General features: G+C 41.4%; 1 protein-coding gene across 1 annotated transcript in view; it reads right to left on the reverse strand.

The window, feature by feature from the left end:
- The window catches only part of LOC126161541 (probable G-protein coupled receptor CG31760), a 439386-nt gene that overhangs the window by 208492 nt on the left and 207247 nt on the right, over positions 1-23647 (reverse strand). The window contains exons 4-5 of the mRNA XM_049917466.1: positions 7542-7680; positions 1895-2006 (exon numbers count right to left, since the gene is read on the reverse strand). Coding sequence (XP_049773423.1) covers positions 1895-2006; positions 7542-7680 — 251 coding nt within the window. The remainder of the gene's footprint in view (positions 1-1894; positions 2007-7541; positions 7681-23647) is intronic.

Genomic DNA, 23647 nt, shown 5'->3' on the forward strand with positions numbered 1-23647 from the left:
AGTGAGTTTTTCAGCTGTCGTCTTTCTATTTTTCGTCGCAATGCTGTTTAATGATCGTCTGTCACGATTATTCACCATACACTTTCGTCCGCGTCCGCGTTGTGACATGTGGATGATGTTTTGCTGCTTTATAAGTATCTTTATTTATTTTTTATTTTACACGTCTAGGTCCATAGGACCAAATTTAGGAGCAAATTTCCAGGGTCGTGAACGTGTCAGTACATGAAATTACAATAATATATAAAATAAAATGCTTATGAACCGATAGAAGACAAGTTATAAGTTTATGTAAACGCAATCAACAATATAACACAAGAACCAGCTTAATTTTTCAAGGAACTCCTCGTCAGAGTTGAAGAAGTGACCAATGAGAAAACTCTTAAGTTTCTATTTGAAAGCGCGTTGATTACTGTTAAGATTTTTCTATTCATGTGGTAGCTTACTGAAAATGGATGCAGCAGTATACTGCACGCCTTTCTGCACAAGATTCAATGACGTACAATCCAAATGCAGATTTGATTTCTGCTTAATATTAACCGAATGAAACCTGCTAATTCTTGGTAATAAGCCGATGCTGTTAAGAAGAGACGACAGTATATATTGAGAGGACAATGTCAGAATACGCAGACTAATGAACAGGGATCGACAAGAGGCTTGCGAACTTACACCACTTATTGCCCGAACCGCTCCTTTCTGAGCCAAAAATATCATTTCGGAATGGTAAGAGTTACCACAAAATAAAACACCATAACTCATACGCGAATGAAACTAAGGAAAGTAGACTACTTTTTGTGCTGAACTATCACTTACATCAGATACCGTTCGAATAGTAGAAATGGCAGCATTAAGTCTTTGAACAAGATCCTGAACGTGGGCTTTCTACGACAAGCTATATGAACACCTAGAAATTTAAACTGTTCAGTTTCACTAATCATATGCCCATTCTGTGAAATTAAAACGTCAGATATTGTTGAACTGTGTCTCAGAAACTGTAAAAACTAAATCTTACGGTGATTTTGCGTTGGTTTATTTTCTGCAACCCATGAAGTTGTGTCTTGAACTGCACTATTTGAAACAGTGTCAACGGTGCACACATCCTATACTACCAAGCTAGTGTCATCAGCAAACAGAAATATTTTAGAATCACCTGTAATACTAGAGAGCATATCATTTATATAAATAAAGAACAGGAGTGGCCCCAACACTGGTCCCTGGAGCAAGCCACGTTTAACCGTGTCCTACTCAGACCCCACGTCATAGCCAATCTCAACACTGCGGAGAATGACCTTTTGCTGTCTCTTATTGAAGTAAGAGGTGAACCAGTTATGCGTTACTCCCCGTATTCCTTAATTGTCCAACTTCTGGAGCAATATTTTGTGATCAACACAATCAAACGCATTGATTAAATCAAAAAAGATGACTGCCCTTTGTTTAATCCATTCAGCATCTTACAAAGAATAGAGAATATAGCATTTTCAGTTGTTAAACCAATTCTAAAACTGAACTGTACATTTGATAGCAAGTTAAGCAAAATAAAATGATCAGTTACCCTTACATACACAACATGTGGTGTCTTTTGAAACACCAAACACTTCGGCTACTTTGGTTACGAAAGCACGCACCATACGAGCACCAACAGTTTGCCAACGTTCGAATTCACTGAAGTCAGACGTAATGCACCATAACAACATTATTATGACCACGACTAGCACTTCCAATGTACTGACGGCATTCAATTGGCGCCATTCGTGGTCAAATGCAACAGCACCATCTAAAGGATTGACTAGCATCTGCATTTAAGTTCGAGTATGGATTTCTCGCTGTTTTTCCGTATTTTTGTCCAGCACCTGTATACCCGACAGCTGATACCCACAGCAGACAGACAAGTACTCACCTTCCACCAGCGTGCCGTTGAAGACGCCGCCGTGGTGCGGCGAGTAGAAGCCCTCCCGGCAGCGGCAAACGTAGCCGCCACGCACCCAGCCGGGGCTCGGCCGGAGCTCGCACTGCAAAGTGAACACGAGAGAGCGTCGAGTAGGGGTGCACCTTAAAAGTTCAGCGTGTTTAAGAAAATTCAAAGATTCCAACATTAGGCAGTATTAGGGAAAAGTGGGAGAAAAATTCTTATAACTGCACTATCCAGTTACACTCGCCTGTGATTATCATCACCGTGGAATAACCACTCACAGACGGCGCGTGATAGCACTAGCAACGGAGGGTAACAAAGGCGTATGGGGGACGTGGAAAATCGTGCAGTTGTCGCTGTAAGCGGAAACGGAGCGATTTATCTGACGTCCAGAAGGGCATGGTCATTGGCTTTCGGCCCAACGGTGGGAGCATTTCCGAAACGGCTAAGTTTGTAAAAAGGTTGGCTGTCTCCATGGTTAATGTATACCCTCTAGGGTAAAATGGCGCTACGTAAAACCGACGCCGTGGTGCACCACGGGCCATAGATGATACGGGTGAAAACGGTTGCGACAGATGGCCGTTGGCTTGTAGGGCGCGAATTATCTGAAAGCAAACAACCTGGAACTAGGAGGGAGTATTTCGGTCTGGGGAACGTTTTAGTGGCATTCTGGAAGCCACAATGGATCAACACAGGCATGCAGTTATCATTGGGGACCATGTCCGCCCCTTATGTGGGGTTTGTCTTTCCTCGGCATCTTCCAGCAGGACAATACAACGCTCACAGTGTACGTGCGTGGTTCGAAGAGTACTGGATGATTTACTTTTCTCCCCTGGCCACCAGACTCACCATCTCGATTTGGCTTTTGGCGCCATGGATCCTCAACCAAGAAACCTAGCTTGGCTGAGTACAGCACTAGAGTTGCATGGGTCCACGTTTCTGTCGGTACCTTTCAGAACCTCACTGACACTTTTCCTGCACGCCCTGCAGCGGTCCGCGCTGCAGAAGTGGATACTCAGACTTTTGAAAGATGGTCACATTAAGGGGGGGTAGGACGTCAAAAGGGCCGACTTGGAGCAGGAATGGCCCTAGAGTACATTTAGTTTCCACTGTCTCTTCTTTTACAAATAAATACATAAAACTTTGTCAGCATGACCAGGAAGGATTCAGAATTCACACTCATAGCAGTGGAAGTTCAAAAACATAACAAAATAATTTTTTTGCATGTGAAATTTCATCATTTTTTTCACTTACTATTGGTTGCATTTGTTGCTATAGGTACACTTTTCTACATAAGTAAGAGAGATTCTTCGATGAATTTTGCACAGCATACAAACCATACTTACAGGTGTATGAAACTCAAGAATTTATTTAATTTATGAAAAAATGAATGTGCTGTTACAGTTTAAACTTCATGTTTAGAAAGAACTCAAATTTCATAGTTTATTAAAATGTAATGGCTCATTATTTTTTCATAAATTAGATAAATTCTAGAGTTTCATACACCTGTAAGTGTGGTTTGTGTACTGACAAAATTCGTCGAAGAATCTCTCTTACTTATGAAGAAAGGTGCACCTGTAGCAACAAATGCAGCCAATAGTAAGTGAAAAAACGATGAAATTTCACATGTAAAAAATTATTTTGTTATGTTTTTGAACTTCCACTTCCGTGAATGTGAATTCTGAATCCTTCCTGGTCACGCTGACAAAGTTTTATGAATTTATTTGTGAAAGTATAGACAGTGAAAATTAAAATGTCCTGTGGTGTCCCTCTCGCTCCAAGTCAGCCCGTTTGTCGTCCTATATCCCTTAATAAGACTGGACAGTTGGGAAACCAATAGCTGTAGAGAGTAACGTGTAGTACTGGATGCGGTAGGCTGTCCGAAGTCTGTAATTTGCAGGACTCTGATGATGGCGCTGGTACCAGTTACAGCAGGGCAACAATCTGCTACTTGAAACGTTTGAGGTTGTGCTGCTCCTTCACTACCTTAGAAGCACAAGATCAATTGTTCCGTTCAAAGTGAGCAAACTGTACTGTAAACAGTTGCAAGAAAGCCTTCTGTTCCACGAGGGAAATGGCAGGCATGGACTTCTCTTACGTTTTAGCTGAAGGTAGTAATCGTCAAGCAAGTGGAAGGTATGCCGAACGACATCCAAAAAGCGCCATTCCATACGCAAGAATATAATTGCGTAGGCTTCCGCGGCCAGAGCCAGTCGACATAAAAGTTATCTGGGTATGGTACCGCGTCATAATGTAAAACAAAAAAATACTGCTGCTGGAGAAAAAGCTTCGTTTCGGCCACGGTTGCAGCGGCCTTCTGGGTCTAATGGGCCGCTGCAACCTTGTCTGAAACGTTGGTATTTTCCAGAGCAGTAATTTTTTTTTTACTTTATGACGCGGTACCATACCAAGAAAACTTTTATGTCGACATACGCAAGAATGTTCAGCAGGCTATTCCAGCGGCTTGCGAAGACTAAATCGTTTGCAGCAAGGACAACGGACCACGGCAGGTCTTGCACAATTCGCACACTGGAGATGAAGATAGAGATGTAGAAGATGATGGTCAAAGAAGTGTGCGTATGACTGGAGTTGCCGTGGTCAGTTCCGCACGAGCAGTTGATTTATCCATACCGCATGAGACTTCCGCATTTTCTTCTACTAGTAGAACACCATGACCGATTACAGAGTGCCACCAATAATTTATAGAACGATCGCTGAAGATCCGTATTTCACAGATTGCTTTTAGTTTACATATGAGACAGAACTCACAAAATATGATATAGTAAACTATCACAATGCGTACATGTGCGCAGACTCAGATCCTTCAGCAATTATGAAAGTGAAGCATCAGGATCGCATCAGAATCAGTGTGTGGGCAGGATTGTCGGTGACATCGGCGATGGATTAATCGAGGAGGTCCAGTTGCATGGCGACAAATCTGAGTCTTTTGCATTTCCGGCCATGGAGACATTTAAAGGCATTAGTGCATGCCAAAACTAACGATAATGTGTAGACGTTATAGTAGCGTATGACTAATGCATGTAACGCAACCTGAATGGAATCCAACGTGTCTGAAAGAGGGCATGATTCACAAGGAAGAAGGGCTGAAGGATGTGTCAGGATATGAAATATCCACTCACAGGACTTTTCCATCGTGCATAAATCCACTCCAGCTGTGCTTGACAAAGGCTTTATTTTGATAAAATCGTATACACAACCAGGGTTACAAGATGTAAATCCCGTTTTCAGGAACATGATTGCGACCTGGGCTTCCACGACGTGCGGAATGCTGGTACTTATATCGCCCCGTTTACACCATGCTCACTGATAATTATACTGGACTTAATATGCGTCTAGTACGATTTAATTTTACGCAGTGAAGCGTCTGAAGATGAAATTTATATCTGGAATATCGGGTCGTCTGTACGATTTCCCCAAATACAATATTTAGCAAGTACAATCGGAGCGGATTTATTCATCATGAAAAATTTTTTCAACAGTTGTGGGTATCCCCAAAAGAGAGTGTTATTTACAGGACTGCCTATAATGATTGCTTCAACGTCAAAAACGTATGGGATTGAGAGGACAGACTGGCCCACATATCGACAGGTTTTGGTTTCTGGACATCTCACTTCTTAATCTTCTTTGATCAACATTACTTCTTGTGGGTATATGTGCCACTTCTTGTTTAAACACTTGTATACATCGATATTTCTTTCGATGGAGTATAATGCATGGCGCCATCGATACTGTGTCATTTACCAAAAAATGTATGGATGTTTCCAATAAATTGATTGTGTTTCTACATATGGATACAGATATGGTTTAGCTTGAAAGCTGAGGAAAACAGATAATTTCATAAAGTTTAACACCTTTTATAAGAAATGACTAAGACACTTATAACAAAAACTAAAGTTCTCTAAAAATCTCAATATTTTTTTCTACGCATCGCAACAACCGGGTTTGACTCAATCTGTTGTCATCTCGGTCAACCCATGCCGATCCTGTACCACTGCGTGACAAATACACAAGAGAAATCAGGGGAGAGGATTCAATATGTTATCCTTCTATAGGTTTCCTTGTCCATCTAAAACTTACACCACCTGTGAAAAAGTCTCTCAGATTGAACCGATGTCCCGAGCACTGTCAAATATTTAAATGCGCTTTTATAATTTTTGGAAATTGTATTTTAAAATGTTTCTGAATTACCAAAGGATTTTCGTCTTTCTTTAAGAGTTTTGAGATAAACTGAAAGTTCATCAGAAAAAGTCTTCATTTATTACTCTTCCAGGTTCAGTGTACTAATTTTTGGTGAAGAAAACTGGGGACCTATTAGATGACGATCAGTTTGGCTTTTGGAAAGGTAAAGGCACCAGACAAGCAGTTCAGACGTTATGCTCGTCAACGGAAGCGAGAGTCAAGGAAAATTAAGATACCTTCATAGGATTTGTCGACTTAGAAAAAGCATTCGGCAACATACATTGGTGGAAGATATTCGAAATTCTCCGTAAAAGAACAGTAAGCTGTAGGGAAAAACAGGAACTGTGCAGTTCACGCAAGAAACCAGAGGGAAAATTAAGAATGGAAAACCAAAAATGAAACGGTTGGATTTAAAAGGGTGTAAGACAAAGATGCAGTCTTTCGGCCCTATTGTTCGATCCATACGTCTAAGAAGCAATGACGGAAATAAAAGAAAAGTTCAGATGTAAGATTAAAACACAGGGCGATAAGATATCAATGATAAGGTTCACTGATGAAGTTGCCATCCTCAGTGAGAGGACAGAATATGGATTGCGAGTAAATCGAAGTAAATCGAAGAAAGACGAAAGTAATGAGAAGTACCAGAAATGAAAACAACGAGGACTTAGCTTCGTAATTGGTAATTACAAAGTAGACAAAGTTAAGGAATTTTGCAACCTAGGAAGCAAAATAACCCGTGAAAGAGGACATAAAAACCCGACTAGCACTATCAAAAAGGGCATTTCTGGTCAGGAGAAGTATGCTAGTATCAAACGTAATTTCTGAGAATGTACGTTTGGAACACAGCACTGTTTGGCATTGAGGCATGGACTTTGGGAAAACCGGAACGGAAGAGAGTCAAGGCGTTTGTGATGTGGTGCTACAGCAGAACGTTGAAAATTAAGTGAACCGATAAAGCAAGAAATGGAGAAAATGGGGAGAGGAATACGTGGAAAACATTGACAAGAATAAGTGGCAGGATGAAACGATACGTGGTACCATATCAAGGTAGAGCCTCCATGGTACTTGAGAGTGCTCTGGAGATATTCAGGAAATAATGGAGACCGTCAGTGTTAGTGATTGCGATGAAGAAGTTGCCCAGAAAAGAAGTTCACGTCGGTTCACTACAAACCAGTTTGAAGGCTAAGACACAACCATCCCTCCCCCACCCCCACCCCCAGAAAAAAAATGATGTAAACAAACTAGTCACGGCTCGCACAACCTGGTCACACCCCAGCGCCCCCTTTTCGTCTCACCTCCCTATCGGTAAATTAAAATGCCGCGGCCCCTCACTCACTCCCTTGCCCCTCGCCCTCAGAACGACAAAGTCCAAGATGAGGACCACTCAGACATATTTTGGTTAGTAAATGTCACACAACGGTCTCTGCGGACTTACCTGCGTGGTGTCATTGTGGCACTTGTGCGTACTGTGGAATGCCCGCAGCTCGGAGCGCGGAGGTGGCTCGCTGCTTGCCTCGCACTGGTTCACCTCCAACGGCGTCACGTTCACGTCAAGTGACAAGTAGCCCTTCGTCCTGCAACACAAATAGGTCCTCGGTTCTAATAGCGGTACACTGTGGCTCTGGGATGTGACGCAACGGGTATTATGCCGTATCGATACACGAGAAAAATTACTCACTCCCGCACCCAGTGTCATTGACGCATGCCTGTGTGGTGGCATTCGAGGAGGGTACTAATTAAACGAAATGAAACTTCACGGATTGAGATGGTACGTAATGTTATGTCAGTGAGTGTAAAATCGAATGTACAAAGGACTTGGGAAATACGACGTCGCATCCTATCTGATCAGGATGCATGCTCATATTCGGATGGGAAAGGGGTCAAAAAACCGTTGTTACTTATCCTGAGGCAACATGGCCCACAACTATTGTACTGTGTCAATGATATGCTGAGTACTGGCCCTCGGACGGCATTGAAGTCTGAGCAGGTCCACACATGCTCTGCTAGGGACAGTTCAGGAGATCTTCCTGGTCACGGCAGTACCCGTCAACATCAAGCAGACAGTTCACAGAGACATGCACCATTTGTGAATTACTATTGTCCTTTTCAAAAACAGCTTCACAGTAGTATCGCATGAGACGTAACACATGAGGACAAAGGACGTACGTGACATACCACTGTGCCGGCCGTGGTGACCGAGCGGTTCTAGGCGCTTCGGTCCGGAACCGCGCTGCTGCTATGGTCACAGGTTCGAATCCTGCCTCGGCCATGGATGTGTGTGATGTCCTTAGGTTAGTTAGGTTTGAGTAGTTCTAAGTTCTAGGGGATTGATGACCTCAGATGTTAAGTCCCATAGTGGTCAGAGCCATTTGAACCATTTTTGAACACACCACTGTGCCGGCAGAGTGCGCCTAGTCACTGCCAGTCACGAACTGAAGTCATACTCGATGGCTTCCCAGATTATGACGCTAGATGTGACACCGCTGCGACCTTACAGACACTGGATAATGGGGTCTCGCCCAGGTTACCTTCACACCCGTCGACGATGGTCATCCGGAGTGGTGTAGAACCTAGATTCGTAGCTGACCACATAACAGTGTGACGCTGTCCAACAGCAGTCCATGCTCCCCTGTCGCGGCACCACTCCAAACGCACCTGTTTGTGCTGTCAGGTTAAGGGCAGAGTATACATAGGATGATGATTTCCTAGTCTGGCTGCTGGCAATGTCCGACCAGTGGTGCATGATGACACATAACTTTGCAGGAAGTCCACTACTTGTTCTCAGATGGCAGGCGTTTATGTTATGTTATGTACTTGGTGCACAATACGGCGATCGTTCCTTGTGGTGGTCAGACGTTGTCGACTAGAACCTTGAATTACGAGTCCTCTCGAATCATGGACCATAACATCAGATCATTGTCACATCCAAACACTCCACAAATCGGAATACTGCACGTTTCGACGATCGGGCCAAATAGAGATACAAAATTAGACCTCTTTCACCCTCTGGCAGGTGTTGGTTACGCTGCCTCACACAAGTACGTGTCATCTTCGTGTTCTTCACTGTGATGACTGGAGATCTGACCCTGTTTCTGCCGGCCGCGGTGGTCTCGCGGTTCTAGGCGCGCAGTCCGGAACCGCGCGACTGCTACGGTCGCAGGTTCGAATCCTGCCTCGGGCATGGATGTGTGTGATGTCCTTAGGTTAGTTAGGTTTAAGTAGTTCTAAGTTCTATGGGACTGATGACCACAGCTGTTAAGTCCCATAGTGCTCAGAGCCATTTGAACCATTTGACCCTGTTTCTGCCCGTTAGATATCCTACCAGCGCTGATAACAACACCTAACACGAATACCACTAATGCACTCTGGTAGCTGTTAATTGCATCACAGAGAACAGCAACGTTCCTCCTTGATGATGTGTCCCTCTACGAAGTTACTTTGATATCCGACCGTGCCTTCTTGGTGTTTAACCTTTTTTGTCAGTAGTGTACAATGCTACGTGACTTAAAGAGGCATCAGTGCTTGGATTAAAAAAAAAAAGAGACCGATGAAACTTATTTTAACATAGAAGTGTTGCAATAGCAAGGTTCGAAACAATACACCATGAAGGACTTATCCGAATGGGACTGAAATCGGTAGATGCGACATACATGTACAGACATACAAATGATTACATTTTCAGAAAAACTGGATTATCTATTCAAGAGAATAAGTTTCACAAAATTGAGCAAGTCAAGAACGCGTCGGTATACGTTTTGCGGCAGTTAGTCGCCTCGGCATAGATTGACAGAGTTGTTGGATGTCCTCTTGAGGGATATCGTCCCAAATTCTGTCCAAATGAAGCGTTAGATAGTCAAAATCCCAAGATGGTTGGAGGGTTCTACCCATAATGGTCCAAACGTTCTCAATTGGAGAGAGATTTGGCTACTTTGCTGGCCAAGGTAGGGTTTGGCAAGCACGAAGACCAGCATTAGAAACCCTTGTTGTGCGCGGGCGGCCATTATATTGCTGAAATGTCTCCAACATGTCTTCGCTGGTCATCGGGGCTCAGGCGGAAGCGGGACTCATCACTGAACACAGTTCTACTCCAGTCAATGAGATACGCGTGGCGACGCCTCGGACTGCGGTGTGATACCAACCTGCCTGTCGTCCACCATACGATCAGACAACCAGAAGTGATATTTGGGGTGCCACTTCATTTCATAGCAGGATCCCACTGGTTGTCATCAGCAAGACCCTTACAGCCCAGTAGACGATATTCTACACCGCGTTTTGTTGCCCTTCATGGTAATGCATACTGGGTTTTACATTTCAGTAAAACAATGCCCGCCCATACGCGGTGAGAGTTTCTACTATATATTTTCGTGCTAACCAAACACTATCTCGGCCAGCAATGTACCCATATCCGTCTCCAATTGAGAACGTTAGGGGCATTATGGGGAGGCCCCTAGAAGCGGCTCGGGATTTTGACGACCTAACTCGCCAACTGGACAGACTTTGGTACGATATCCCTTAGGAGGATATCCAACAGGTCTTTCAATCAATGCCAAGTCGAGTAACGCAATTTGTGTTTATATAACTGTAAGTTTCAAAACAGTAGGAAAGTATTTGCTTTTTAACATTATTGCCCATATCTGTCAAGAACTGCCTGATAATTCGTGTGAAATCATGGAGAAATTTGGAAACGACATTAAAGTTCAGGGGAAAAAAATAAAAATAACACTGCAATTCTATTAGAGACGACTGAGGACTTGGAAGATATTTAGTGCTTATGGAATTAAAAAGAATACAGAATGTACTTTATTTTTCTCTTGTAGTGTGACATAACTATTCGTATTTAAGTTTTGTGAATGAAATTAACTAATACCAGCTGAATTCTGAGATCTTGTCAACTCGTAGGAACCAACTAATCGAATATCTTTCAAAATACATATGATTTATTTTTTAAAAAAATGTGGTTGTCAGTCCATCCCAGCAAGTTTGATGATGCAATAACATTATATATAGTTAAATTGTTAAAAGATCTGGTCTTATAGCTTAACTCGCAGCGGGTTATCTTGCGAGACAAGGCGCTGAGAAAAACGAGTACGCAGATCGAATTCATACAATGATTTATCGACCGTTGGTATGTGAAACCGGTCAGTCTTGGTTGTGGTTGTAAGCGGTTTTCCGTTTTGGTATGCTGAGCTGATGCCTAATCTCCGCCTCAGAAAATACGATATGAAATCACTTTAAATACCATAACGCGAAGAACGAAGTTTACATAATTCACAGACAGATGGCCCAACTTCTCTCTCTCTGGCGGCAAGAAAGGCATCCGCACCACAAAATATGGAGAAAACATGTAATAATGTAAACTCCGGACCCCATATGAAAGAGAGAGGTTTAAAATTAATACGAATATACGTTTGAAAAATGTATACGTTTCTTAAAGCATGAAGCAGTCTGGAGGTCACAGCGTATGATGGCAGATATGGCTCTTACGCCTGCAAAGTATGCATGCAGCATATGTAACTAGGCACTAGAGAGTATGAGAAACACACATAGAGGTCATCCACCATTCTTAGCTGAGAGATATGAATATTACCGAACCATCACTTTAATACGGTAAGTCACGGCTGAAGTATACTAAAACGAGTTAATTACAGAGGAATGAGGAAACTGTCAAAACTCGCTCACGAGAACGATCAGTAAGAGCTTCCAACGAAATGTAGGAACACTGGATGCAGTACTGATCCTACTCACATTTATAGTATTTGCAGGTTTAAGAAAACTTTTGATAGTTTTTTGACTGGCGTTCACTTCGGATAGATCAGAATAAAATACGTGGGTGGGGGGGAGGGGTCAATTGTTATCAACAACTTCTAAAGAAATCAGTTTGTAATTTTGATAGCCAAATGACATCAAAGGGAGGCAAGTGCTTGAAAAGGGAGTCAAAGAAGTTAGCAGCCTATCCATTATGACGTTCAGCCTATGCACTGGTCGTGCATTGAAAGAAACCATGGAGAAATTTGGAAAGGATATTAAAGTTCAGGAGTAAGAAATAAAAATGATTAAACGGAATGGGTAGCATCTTGAAAAGAGGTAAAGAGGTTATAAGGTGAAAATCAAAGAAATGAAACAAAGATAATGGAATGTAGTCGAATTAAATCAGGTGGTGGTAACGGAATTAGGTTAAGAGATTTTTGCTATTTGGGAAGGAAAATAATGGGAAAAGTAAATATAAAATTCATGTATGCAACAGGAAGAAGAGCGTTTCTGAGAATGAGCAGGTTTTTAACATCAGTATAAATATAATTCTAGGAAGTAAATTTAGGGAGTCTTACCTGAAAGCGTTTCTTTGGAACATAGCCTTGTACAGAAGGGAAATGTGGACGATAAACGGTACAGATAGAGAGCAGAGTAGCTACTCAATTGTAGTGCTACAGAAGAATACTGAAGATTAAGCTGTAGATCACATAGCTAATGAAAGGATGGTGTATCTAACAGAGAAGAAAATAACTTGACGGCACAACTTGACTAAAAGAAACGATAGGTTGAGGGCACACATTCCGAAGCATCGAGCAGAAGTTGACATGCTCATGCAGGGAAGTCTGTGGTGTAAAAATTGCATAGGAAGATCAAGGCTTGGTTGGCGTAACCAGGCCCAACTGCAAATAGGTTGGAATTGTCATGCCGAGATGAAGAAACTTGCAAAGAATAGAGGCAGGCTATCGCACAGAGCTCTATCGAGCAAATTTTTGGACTATTGACCACATCAACAACATTTAATATATAGCCGTAGCGGAAATGTGACTCATTTAATTCCTTTGCTAATAAGTACAGAAACACTAAAAAATTTAGATTCATGCACTTTCTAAATCTTAGTCATTCACTGAATTTATCACTGGCATTGTACTCTCCTCATGTGCAGAGTTCAGTATACGCGGGCTATTCGGAAAGCAGGGTCCGACCGATCGCGAAATAGAAAGTACTGCAAAAATCAAAAATATTTTCCATTGTTCCTTATCTGTGCCACAACGGTGTTTTTCATAGCCAGCGGTTCACGTGAGCACAGATGAACATCAAAGGGAGCCAAGTCGGACTATATGGTCGGTGGTCAAATATTTCCTATCGGCAACGCTCCAATGGCATCCTCATTGCCCCTGCAGTGTGAGGCCGAGAATTGTCTTAACGAAGTAAATGCATAACAGGTCCATTTTCGAGGGTTGCATAAAATCAGGCGAAACATCTCGGCGGGCACCCATACTTGGTGGGAGACAATATTGTTTTAGACATCTGTACATGCTCACTATAGTCTCAGAACTGTAAAGAGCGACTTGGTGCGATCGACACTAGAGACACCGCCCTACACGTCTGTGCAGAACTTCATCGGATTTTGACGTTGGTTCCATTTCGCGACTTATCGGACCTTATTTTCCGAATAGCCCTAGTACTTACTTTATGAGAATTAAGGGAGAAATCGTACTGAATACAGTGCAATAATTCTTTTAAGTACGTCACCTTTAATGTCGTTTGTTGTTCTGATATGTCATCTGCCCCTGAACATCATATTAAAAAGAAAGACGTTCTCGAAAAAATAATTAATTAATTCTTGTAGAATACGATTCATTTTTACACTAGTCAGAAAGCTGGGTTCTTCCCCTATAATAGGACTATTTATCCTATATTACGGTTTTCTTCTCAGTTTGTTCTAATGAGATTCGAACTTTATTCACTCTCTGTCTCGTAAAATCTACTTCTGTTGGGCCCTAAATACTCTGCTACATTGCACCAAAAGTGTCAGTTGCAATTTATCATTTACTGTGAACTAAACGTTAAATATTGTTTGTGACTACATTTCTTCTACCTCGACGTCTCTAGATGCAAATTCCTCTTTGCTGATTGGCATCTGAAGTCGATGAGCCAATGTGCGTCAGCGTCTGTCAAATAAAATGAGCGCCATTAAAGGGCTGTGACGACCCTCGGCGATAGCGATTCGATATCGGAAACATGTAACTAATCAGGAATCTAAAGACCAGGAATATCCGGTAGTAACTGACGCTTGGGTGGAATGAATTTTTACCAAGCGAAATATTCGTAGCTCGAGCCACTAGATAATGGATAAAAATAATCATCACGATTGGCTACAGATATGTTTACTTCTGCTGAAATCAAACAAAAACTTAATACAAATGTATAAAGGTGCGGAATTCAACGCGTAGATAATGCTAAAACATCTATCCTCGCACATTAAATGTGTTGATGCAGAGTGATTTATACGAGTATATGCTGCAACGCTTTTTATTCCTTGAGTTCTGCACCAGTGCCTTTATCGCATTCGGGAGGACGACGGTTCAATCCCGTCTCCGGCCATCCTGATTTAGGTTCTCCGTGATTTCCCTAAATCGCTTCAGGCAAATGCCGGGATGGTTCCTTTGAAAGGGCACGGCCGATTTCCTTCCACATCCTTCCCTCACCCGAGCTTGCGCTCCGTTTCTAATGACCTCGTTGTCGACGGGACGTTAAACACTAATCTCCTCCTCCTCCACCAGTGCGTTTATTGCGTCCTAGGTGTTTTCACCATTTCTTATAAGTTCAAGACAATTTATTCATGACGGTATGTCAGAGGCTGCAACCGTCTCTCATACCACGACAACTTCAAGCATCTTTCCACTGATTCCTCCTAAAGTAAGTGAATGTTTGTGTATCTCCAAGGCCATCCGTCGTAGGTAAGAAGCAACACTAAATTTTTAACCTTTGCTGTCGACAGACATGATTAAACTATTCACTGACAGATCGAAAATAACTGATCATGCAAACATGAGTGTCACTTCATTTCTCCTGACCTCTAAGCAGACACATTCCCTCCTTCCGAACAAACCAGCATTTACCGCAGAGGCAGTGGCTATCATGTATACAGTTTTGATGGTCAGGTCACCTGGACTATACAAGATACCTGACTAATTAGGTGTAGTATCGACGCTCAACACCCAGCAATTCGGACGGACAACATCGTTCATCTTATGAACATAATGCGGAAGGTGAATGAGCTACAGTGCGATGAAACATGGGTGAAATTCCTGTGATGACATCGCACTAAGGTCTCCAACAAAATGAGCACGTGGTGACACCACATCATCTGGCTACGTCAAAATTGATTGAAACTGAAATTCGTGATTGAAATTCTCACTGTCTTTCGCAATAATGGGATGTTAAATACTGTATAATGACTATAGAAGATTGTTATTTTATAGTACTTTATGTATGAAATATCAAAATATTTGACTATATTTTTTGTAGTATGTCTCATGAGATTTAAATATGGAAGTGACGGATACCACTAAACTGAAACCCTGTCCGAACATACCTCAGAAGGCACAACGGTACCGACCGACCGTAGTGTCAATCTCAGCTGACAGTCATCAATAGGTACGAACATGCAGTGGCTTGTGGCTAGCACATCTTTCTCCCGGCCATATCGATTTTCGTGACCAGAGCTGCTACTTGCCAATAAATTAGCTCCTTAATATTGGCCTCAGAAAGGCTAAGTGCACACCGCTTGTCAAAAGCGCTCAGTGGATCGGGACAGCTTGCGTCCAAGTGGTAGCCAAGCCTGACAGCACTTAACTTATGTGATCTGATGGGAACCGGTATTACCACTACGGTAAGGCCGTTTTCTGGCGAATGCCACAATTACGTCATATTGTATGCCAGTACCACGTCACACCCATCTGCTAGCGGTTAACAGAAACAACAGTCGATTACTAAGAATTTGAAATCAATAAATGCGGTACTTAGGAGGCTAGACAGCAAGATTTGTCAGGTCATATTATTAAATCCGAGGTCAAAAATGCTAAAGATGAAAAATTGCTGTATATTGCCTATTTACATATACTTCTACACGACTGCTCCGCATTTCACACTTCGGTGTTCTGACATTATTTCTCGAATAGCACGTTGGGTACATAACACTTAAATCTTCCCGTGCGAGCTCTGGTTTCTCTACTTTATTACGATGGCCATTTTATCCTATAGAAGTGAGAGCCAACAAAATATTTTGGCATTCGGAGGAGAAAGTTGGTTATTGAAATTTAGTAAAAAGATATCGCCACAAAGTAAGACATCTTTGTTCTAATGATTACCACACAAACTCTGCTATCATATCCGTAACTCTCTCTCCCTCATTTCACTATAACACAACTCGAGCGGCCCTTCATAGAAAAAGTTTGATGTTCTGCATCATCTGTAATTAACTGATTGGTTCAAATGGTTAAAATGGCTCTGAGCACTATGAGACTTAAGATCTGAGGTTATCAGTCCCCTCTAACTTAGAACTACTTAACCCTAACTAACCTAAGGACATCACACTCATCCATGCCCGAGCATGATTCGAACCTGCGACCGTGGCAGTCGCGCGGTTCCAGACTGAAGTGCCTAGAACGGCTCGGCCACAGTGGCCGGCACCTAATTGGAACCAGAAAAAAATAGAAGATCGCTGAAAATGGGGTAATGCAAAAACGAGTATGGATGTATTGCGGCTGATGGCCCACATTTCCACGCAACATCGGGACATGGATTTACCAGGTACTGCGGTAGACTAGCTGCAGCAAGAAGACCAGATTGTGTCTACGCTGAAATCAGCGGGACGCTTGTAGCAAGCGCTACTATGAAAAAAGTTAAAAAATAAAGTGTGTGTGCTAGGGACGGCACCAACAATAAGTATTGTAAAGCAGACTGGCTTGATGAAACAAGGTTTTGCGTCTGAAGGTGAAGCATTCCTGTAGTCGATTGATGCTACTTGCATTATGAAGAGTGTTCCTAGGATCTCAACTGGGGAGCGTGTGGGAAAGGGGCCACTCATACAGTATTAGCTTCGTGGGAGAGGGATGGATGGAGTAAGCGAAGCACAGTTTCTTATAAAATGAAATGCAAAACTGTTGAAATACTGTGTTTATTAATCATCAAACATATTAATCGAATATAGCAACAAGTTTACTGTAACCTGTCACGATTTATTTCCTTCCATGACTCTTTTAGTGGTTTAAATCTCAATCATCAGTTAGGTTTAAATCTCCATCATCAGTTGTGTTATATCAGTGGCAGTGTCTCATAGAAGAGGAAAACAAAATTTTTTGTGTATGGTTCGTAGTTTTCTAGAGGTCTTTGATTGAAAGGATGAACGAAAGCATTATTTAAAACTAAAAATACTTCCAACGAACACAGATTCTTTTTCCTGTACTGTTACATTATATGTAAAATCGCGCTTTGTAAACACTGAAGGGAGCAAAAATTGCGTGTAGAATCTAATAAGTGCAAAGATCATACACCAAAACAAATGTTTTTTGGCAGAATAACTTCATTCATCACTGGGGTCACTCACTACCGACTTCATACATCCAACACTATTAGTACATCAGCTCTGCCCTACAGGATCGTTGAGGATCTCGGTAGCAGTATTCAAGTACTCTTTTGTAAATTCGTTGCATATTCCGTTTTGCTAACAAAACGCAGTCTGGTTCGCCTTCCCGGCAGCATTTTCTTTGTGACTATCCCAGTTTAAGTTGTTCGTAGTTGCGATCCACAGGTATTTTGTTGACACGTTGTTGTTGTGGTCTTCAGTTCTGAGACTGGTTTGATGCAGATCTCCATGCTACTCTATCCTGGTTAAGCTTCTTCATCTCCCAGTACCTACTGCAACCTACATCCTTCTGAAACTGCTTAGTGTATTTACCTCTTGGTCTCTCTCTACGATTTTTAGTCTCCACGCTGCCCTCCAATACTAAATTGGTGATCCCTTGATGCCTCAGAACATGTCCTACCAACCGATCCCTTCTTCTAGTCAAGTTGTACCACAAAATCCTCTTCTCCCCAATTCTATTCAATACCTCCTCATTAGTTATGTGATCTACTCATCTAATCTTCAGCATTCTTCTGTAGCACCACATTTCGAAAGCTTCTATTCTCTTCTTGTCTAAAATATTTATCGTTTATGTTTCACTTCCATACATGGCTACAATTAACACAAATACTTTCAGAAACGACTTCCTGACACTTAAATCTATACTCCATGTTAAAAAATTTCTCTTTTTCAGAAACGCTTTTCTTGCCATTGCCAGTCTACATTTTATATTCTCTCTACTTCGACCATCATCAGTTATTTTGCTCCCCAAATAGCAAAACTCCTTTACTACTTCAAGTGTCTCATTTCCTAATCTAATTCCCTCAGCATCACCCGACTTAATTCGACTACATTCCATTATCCTCGTTTTGCTTTTGTTGATGTTCATCTTATATCCTCCTTTCAAGACACTATCCATAACGTTCAACTGCTTTTCCAAATCCTTTGCTGTCTCTGACAGAATTACAATGTCATCGGCAAACCTCAAAGTTTTTATTACTTCTCCATGGATTTTAATACCTACTCTGAATTTTTCTTTTGTTTCCTTCACTGCTTGCTGAATATAAAGATTGAATAACATCGGGGAAAGGCTAGAACACTGCTTCCCTTTCATGTCCCTCGGCTCTTATAACTGCAAATTGTAACTACAAATTGTAAATAGCCTTTCGCTCCTTATATTTTACCCCTGCCACCCTCAGAATTTGAAAGAGAGAATTCCAGTCAACATTGTCAAAAGCTTTCTTTAAGTCTACAAATGCTAGGAACGTAGGTTTGGCTTTTCTTAATCTAGCTTCTAAGATAAGTCGTAGGGTCAGTATTACCTCACGTGTTCCCATATTTCTATGGAATCCAAACTGATCTTCCCCGAGGTCGGCTTCTACCAGTTTTTCCATTCCTCTGTAAAGAATTCGCGTTAGTATTTTGCAGTCGTGGCTTATTATTCTTTGGTGAGACGTCATAAGAGCGTGACTGCGTGTGAGATCGCTCTCCAAGTTTTTATATATTTTTAGGTTTCAGATACATATTTTAACGGTTTTTGTGATAATATTTACTATATAAGTGACTTATTAGTGGTTTCTTCATTCACCTCCACCTTTCTTGTGTTGTGACCTGATATTTGTGAGTGTTTCGTATCGAGCAACTTACCTGTGTTTACATTCCACGCTGACCAGTTGCAGCTGTACCGGCATATCGAAAGGTAAGTATTAATTAATTGTTTGTGTATAGTGGTTTATTTGGGAACTTTAGTACTCTTCAACCGGTGTTCTTGGTGTTTTCTGGTGAAATAATTTCAGAAGAAATTTTCGGGAACTGTTTTCAGTTTCATTACTGCGTCATTCATTAGACGTCTGATTTTCTTTCTGTGTTAGTCTTTTGTTATATTCTCATTTGCTGTTGATTAATACTGTTAATAATAGTAGTTACTTCCCTTGCAGAGTAAGTTTGTGATTATTGTAGTCAGTTTTTTAACATCCTCTTATTGTACTAGGGGAACTTAGATAAAGTAGTTTTCTTGTTCCAATAACTGTAAAATTTTACCATGAGTGAGAAGTGTGGGCTTTGCCGTAGGTTCGTGAGTAGTGAATTGCGGTGTGAGACTTGTTCGAAGTATTTTCACTGGGGGGAATGCAGTGGGGAAGCCAGTGGGCATTCTGGTGAGATCCTCTCCTGGAACTGCAGGTTATATAGCAAGAGTAAGTTGATAGAGGAACAGGAGTGTAAGATCTGTGCCCTTCAGGTGCAGTTGAAAAACGCACAGGAGGAGCTAGATAGGATGAGGAGGGAGAAGGGGGTTGGGGAATGGGAGCTGGCTGTTGGCAAGAGATCTGCTAGGAGAAGGAGATTTTCAGATAGTTTTACTATTGGTGTTTGCAATGGATATGACCAACTATCAGAGTCTAGTGGAGAGGAATCTCTAGTAGCTGTAGATGTAGGAAGTATGCAGCAGACCTCAGCAATTACGGTGGCTAGGACAGTTGCAAAGTCTAAGAGAAAGAAGAAGATTCTGCTGTTAGGTAGTTCTCATGGTAGAGGTGTAGGCCAGCAGTTGCAGGAAGTGTTGGGGAGTGAGTACCATGTCACCAGCATTGTGAAGCCTAATGCAGGATTGGCTCAGGTGACTGTTAACATAGGGGGGTTATGAAGGGATTTTACTAAAGAGGATCAGGTAGTGATTGTGGGTGTGGCTGGTTGTAGTATTGATAGGGATGGGGAGTATGACATGGATGGTGACCTGGAAAAGATAGCCACTCAGACTGGCAACACGAATGTACATTTCGTCGAACTGTTCCAGCGTCACGATCGGCCTCATCTTAATACAGTCGTCAAGACTTGGGGGTGCGCTGATGACAGAAGGCATGAGTCACATTTCAGTGGTGTCGGTGGAGTCTATCAGCAGGACGGGTTTCACTAGACATGGCCTGCACCACAACAGGTATGGAAAGGGGAGGTTGGCAAAACTTATAGGTGACAGCATAGGTGGGGGTGGTGGGATCACTCATGGGAAAATTCCTGTACTAGTGGGTGTTAGAGCTGCACCTTTTTTTTAGATTGAAGTCAGCTGATAGGTATTCCTGCTTGAGGGTAGTCTCTCTAACAAAGAAATCACTTTCGACAAAGCTTAGGTATCCGAGTAATGAGGGAATTAGTATATTTCATCAAAATATACAAGGTATTACAGATAAAGTTAGTGAACTGCTTATAGATGTTGACTCTGAAATTATTGGTATATCTGAACACTTCTTAAATAAGGAGATAATTCAGAGGCTTCCTTTACAAGGGTACAGGTTGGCTGGCAGCTTTTTTAGGAGCTCTTTCCGGTGTGGTGGAGTAGCCATATATGTGAAAAACGGTATCCCATTTGAGTCAATTGATGTTTCAAAGTACTGCACTGAAAAAGTGTTTGAATGTTGTGCAGGTGTGGTTAAATTTAGTGAGTTAAACTTCTAACTGTTGTTATTTATAGATCCCCAGACTCCGATTTCACAACATTTTTGCAAAAGCTAGAGGAGGTTCTTGGTTCACTTTATAGGAAATACAAAATGTTAGTTATATGTGGTGACTTCAACATTAATTGTATAAGTGATTGTGCAAGGAAAAGGCTGCTGGTAGACCTCCTTAATTCATATAATCTTATGCAAACCGTATTCTTTCCAACGAGAGTGCAAGGGAACAATAGAACAACCATAGACAACACTTTTGTTCATTCCTCATTACTAGAAGAGCAATCTGTTAGTAGAAAAGTGAATGGCCTTAAAGATCATGATGCACAAGTTTTAACTCTAAAAGATTTTTGTGCTGCAACACATGTCAAATATAGTTATCAACTTTTTAGGAAAGCTGATTTAGTTGCTGTAGAGACCTTTGTAAACCTTATCAAGGAACAAGAGTGGCAAGATGTTTATAGTGCTGATACAGTAGACGATTAATATAATGCTTTCCTCAAGACTTTTCTCGTGCTCTTTGAAAGTTGCTTTCCGTTAGAACGTTCAAAACAGGGTACTAGCAGAAACAGGCAGCCTGGGTGGCTGACTAGAGGGATAAGAATATCCTGTAGAACAAAGTGGGAATTATATCAAAACGTTAGAAACAGTCAAAATCTAAGTGCAGCAGACCATTAGCAACAGTATTGTAAGGTGCTTAAAAAGTTATTAGGAAGGCAAAAAGTATGTGGTATGCAGGTAGAATAGCTAAGTCTCAGGATACAATTAAAACCACATGGTCAGTCGTAAAGGAAGTGGCTGGTCTGCAGAGACAGGTCGAGGATGTAGAATCAGTGCGTAGTGGGAATGTCTGTGTTACTGATAAGTCGCATATATGTACAGTATTTAATAATCACTTTCTGAATATAGCAGGTGAACTAAATAGAAACCTAGTCCCAACAGGGAATCATATAGCGCTCGTAGAAAAAAGTGTTTCGAGACTGTTACCTGAAATGCTCCTCCATGATACTGACAAGAGGGAGATTGAGTTAATAATTAAACCACTAAAGACCAAGAACTCTCATGGATATGATGGGGTATCTAGCAGAATACTGAAGTATTGTTCTATGTATGTTAGCCCAGTACTTAGCCATATCTGTAACTTTTTCTTTCGGAGTGGTCGATTTCCTGAGCGAATAAAGTACTCGGTAGTGAAGCCACTTTATAAAAAGGGAGACAGGGATAATGTTGACAATTATAGACCTATTTCTATGCCATCGGTGTTTGCTAAAGTTATCGAGAAGGTTGTATATACAAGGTTACTGGAGCATTTAAATTCATATAATTTGCTGTCAAATGTACAGTTTGGTTTTAGAAATGGTTTAACAACTGAAAATTCTATATTCTCTTTTCTCTGTGAGGTTTTGGACGGATTAAATAAAAGGTTGAGAACGCTAGGTGTTTTCTTTGATTTAACGAAGGCTTTTGACTGTGTTGACCACAAAATGTTGCTGCAGAAGTTGGACTGTTATGGAGTAAGGGGAGTAGCTTACAATTGGTTCGCCTCTTACTTTAAGAACAGAAAGCAGAAGGTAATTCTCCGCAATATTGAGAGTGGTAGTGATGTTCAGTCCCAATGGGGCACTGTTAAGTGGGGCGTTCCCCAAGGGTCGGTGCTGAGACCACTGCTGTTTCTTATTTATATAAATGATACGCCTTCTAGTGTTACAGGTGATTCAAAAATATTTCTGTTTGCTGATGACACCAGCTTGGTAGTGAAGGATCTTGTGTGTAATATTGAAACATTATCAAATAATGTAGTTCATGAAATAAGTTCAGGATTGTGGAAAACAATTTGATGCTAAATCACAGTAAGACTCAGTTTTTACAGTTTCTAACTCACAATTCAACAAGAACTGATATTTTGATCAGACAGAATGGGCATATTCTAAGCGAGACGGAACAGTTCAAGTTCCTAGGCGTTCGGATAGATAGTAAGCTGTTGTGGAAAGCCCATGTTCAGGATGTTGTTCAGAAACTAAATGCTGCTTTATTTACCATTAGAACAGTATCTGAAATAAGTGACACTTCAACACGAAAAGTAGTCTACTTCGCATATTTTCATATGCTTATGTCATATGGTATTATTTTTTGGGGTTATTCTTCTGATTCAAAAAGGGTATTTTTGGCTCAAAAACGGGCTGTTCGAGTTATATGTGGTGTAAGTTCGATAACCTCTTGTCGACCCCTATTCAATAGTCTGGGAATTCTGACATTTCCCTCACAGTATATATTTTCTTTAATGTCGTTTGTTGTTAGCAATATTAGCTTATTCCCAAGAGTTAGCAGCTTTCACTAAGTTAATACTAGGCAGAAATCAAATCTGCATGTGGAATGCACTTTCTTGACTCTTGTGCAGAAAGGAGTGCACTATTCTGCTGCATCCATTTTCAATAAGCTACCACAAGAATTCAAAAACCTTAGCAGTAGCGCAAACGCTTTTAAGTCTAAACTGAAGAGTTTCCTCATGGCTCACTCCTTCTATTCTGTCGAGGAGCTCCTGGAAGAGCTGGAAAATTAAGCAAATTCCGGTGTTACATTGTTCATTTTCTTTACTTAAACCTACGAATTGTCGCCTGAATACGTTTCTTGTATTTCATTTTATCTGTTTCTACTATCGTGTTATAATTTCATGTATTGACTCGCTCCATGACCATGGAGACTTCTCCTTAATTTGGT

Source organism: Schistocerca cancellata, chromosome 2, assembly GCF_023864275.1.
Source record: "Schistocerca cancellata isolate TAMUIC-IGC-003103 chromosome 2, iqSchCanc2.1, whole genome shotgun sequence".
In the NCBI taxonomy this organism is placed as follows: Eukaryota; Metazoa; Arthropoda; class Insecta; order Orthoptera; family Acrididae; genus Schistocerca; species Schistocerca cancellata.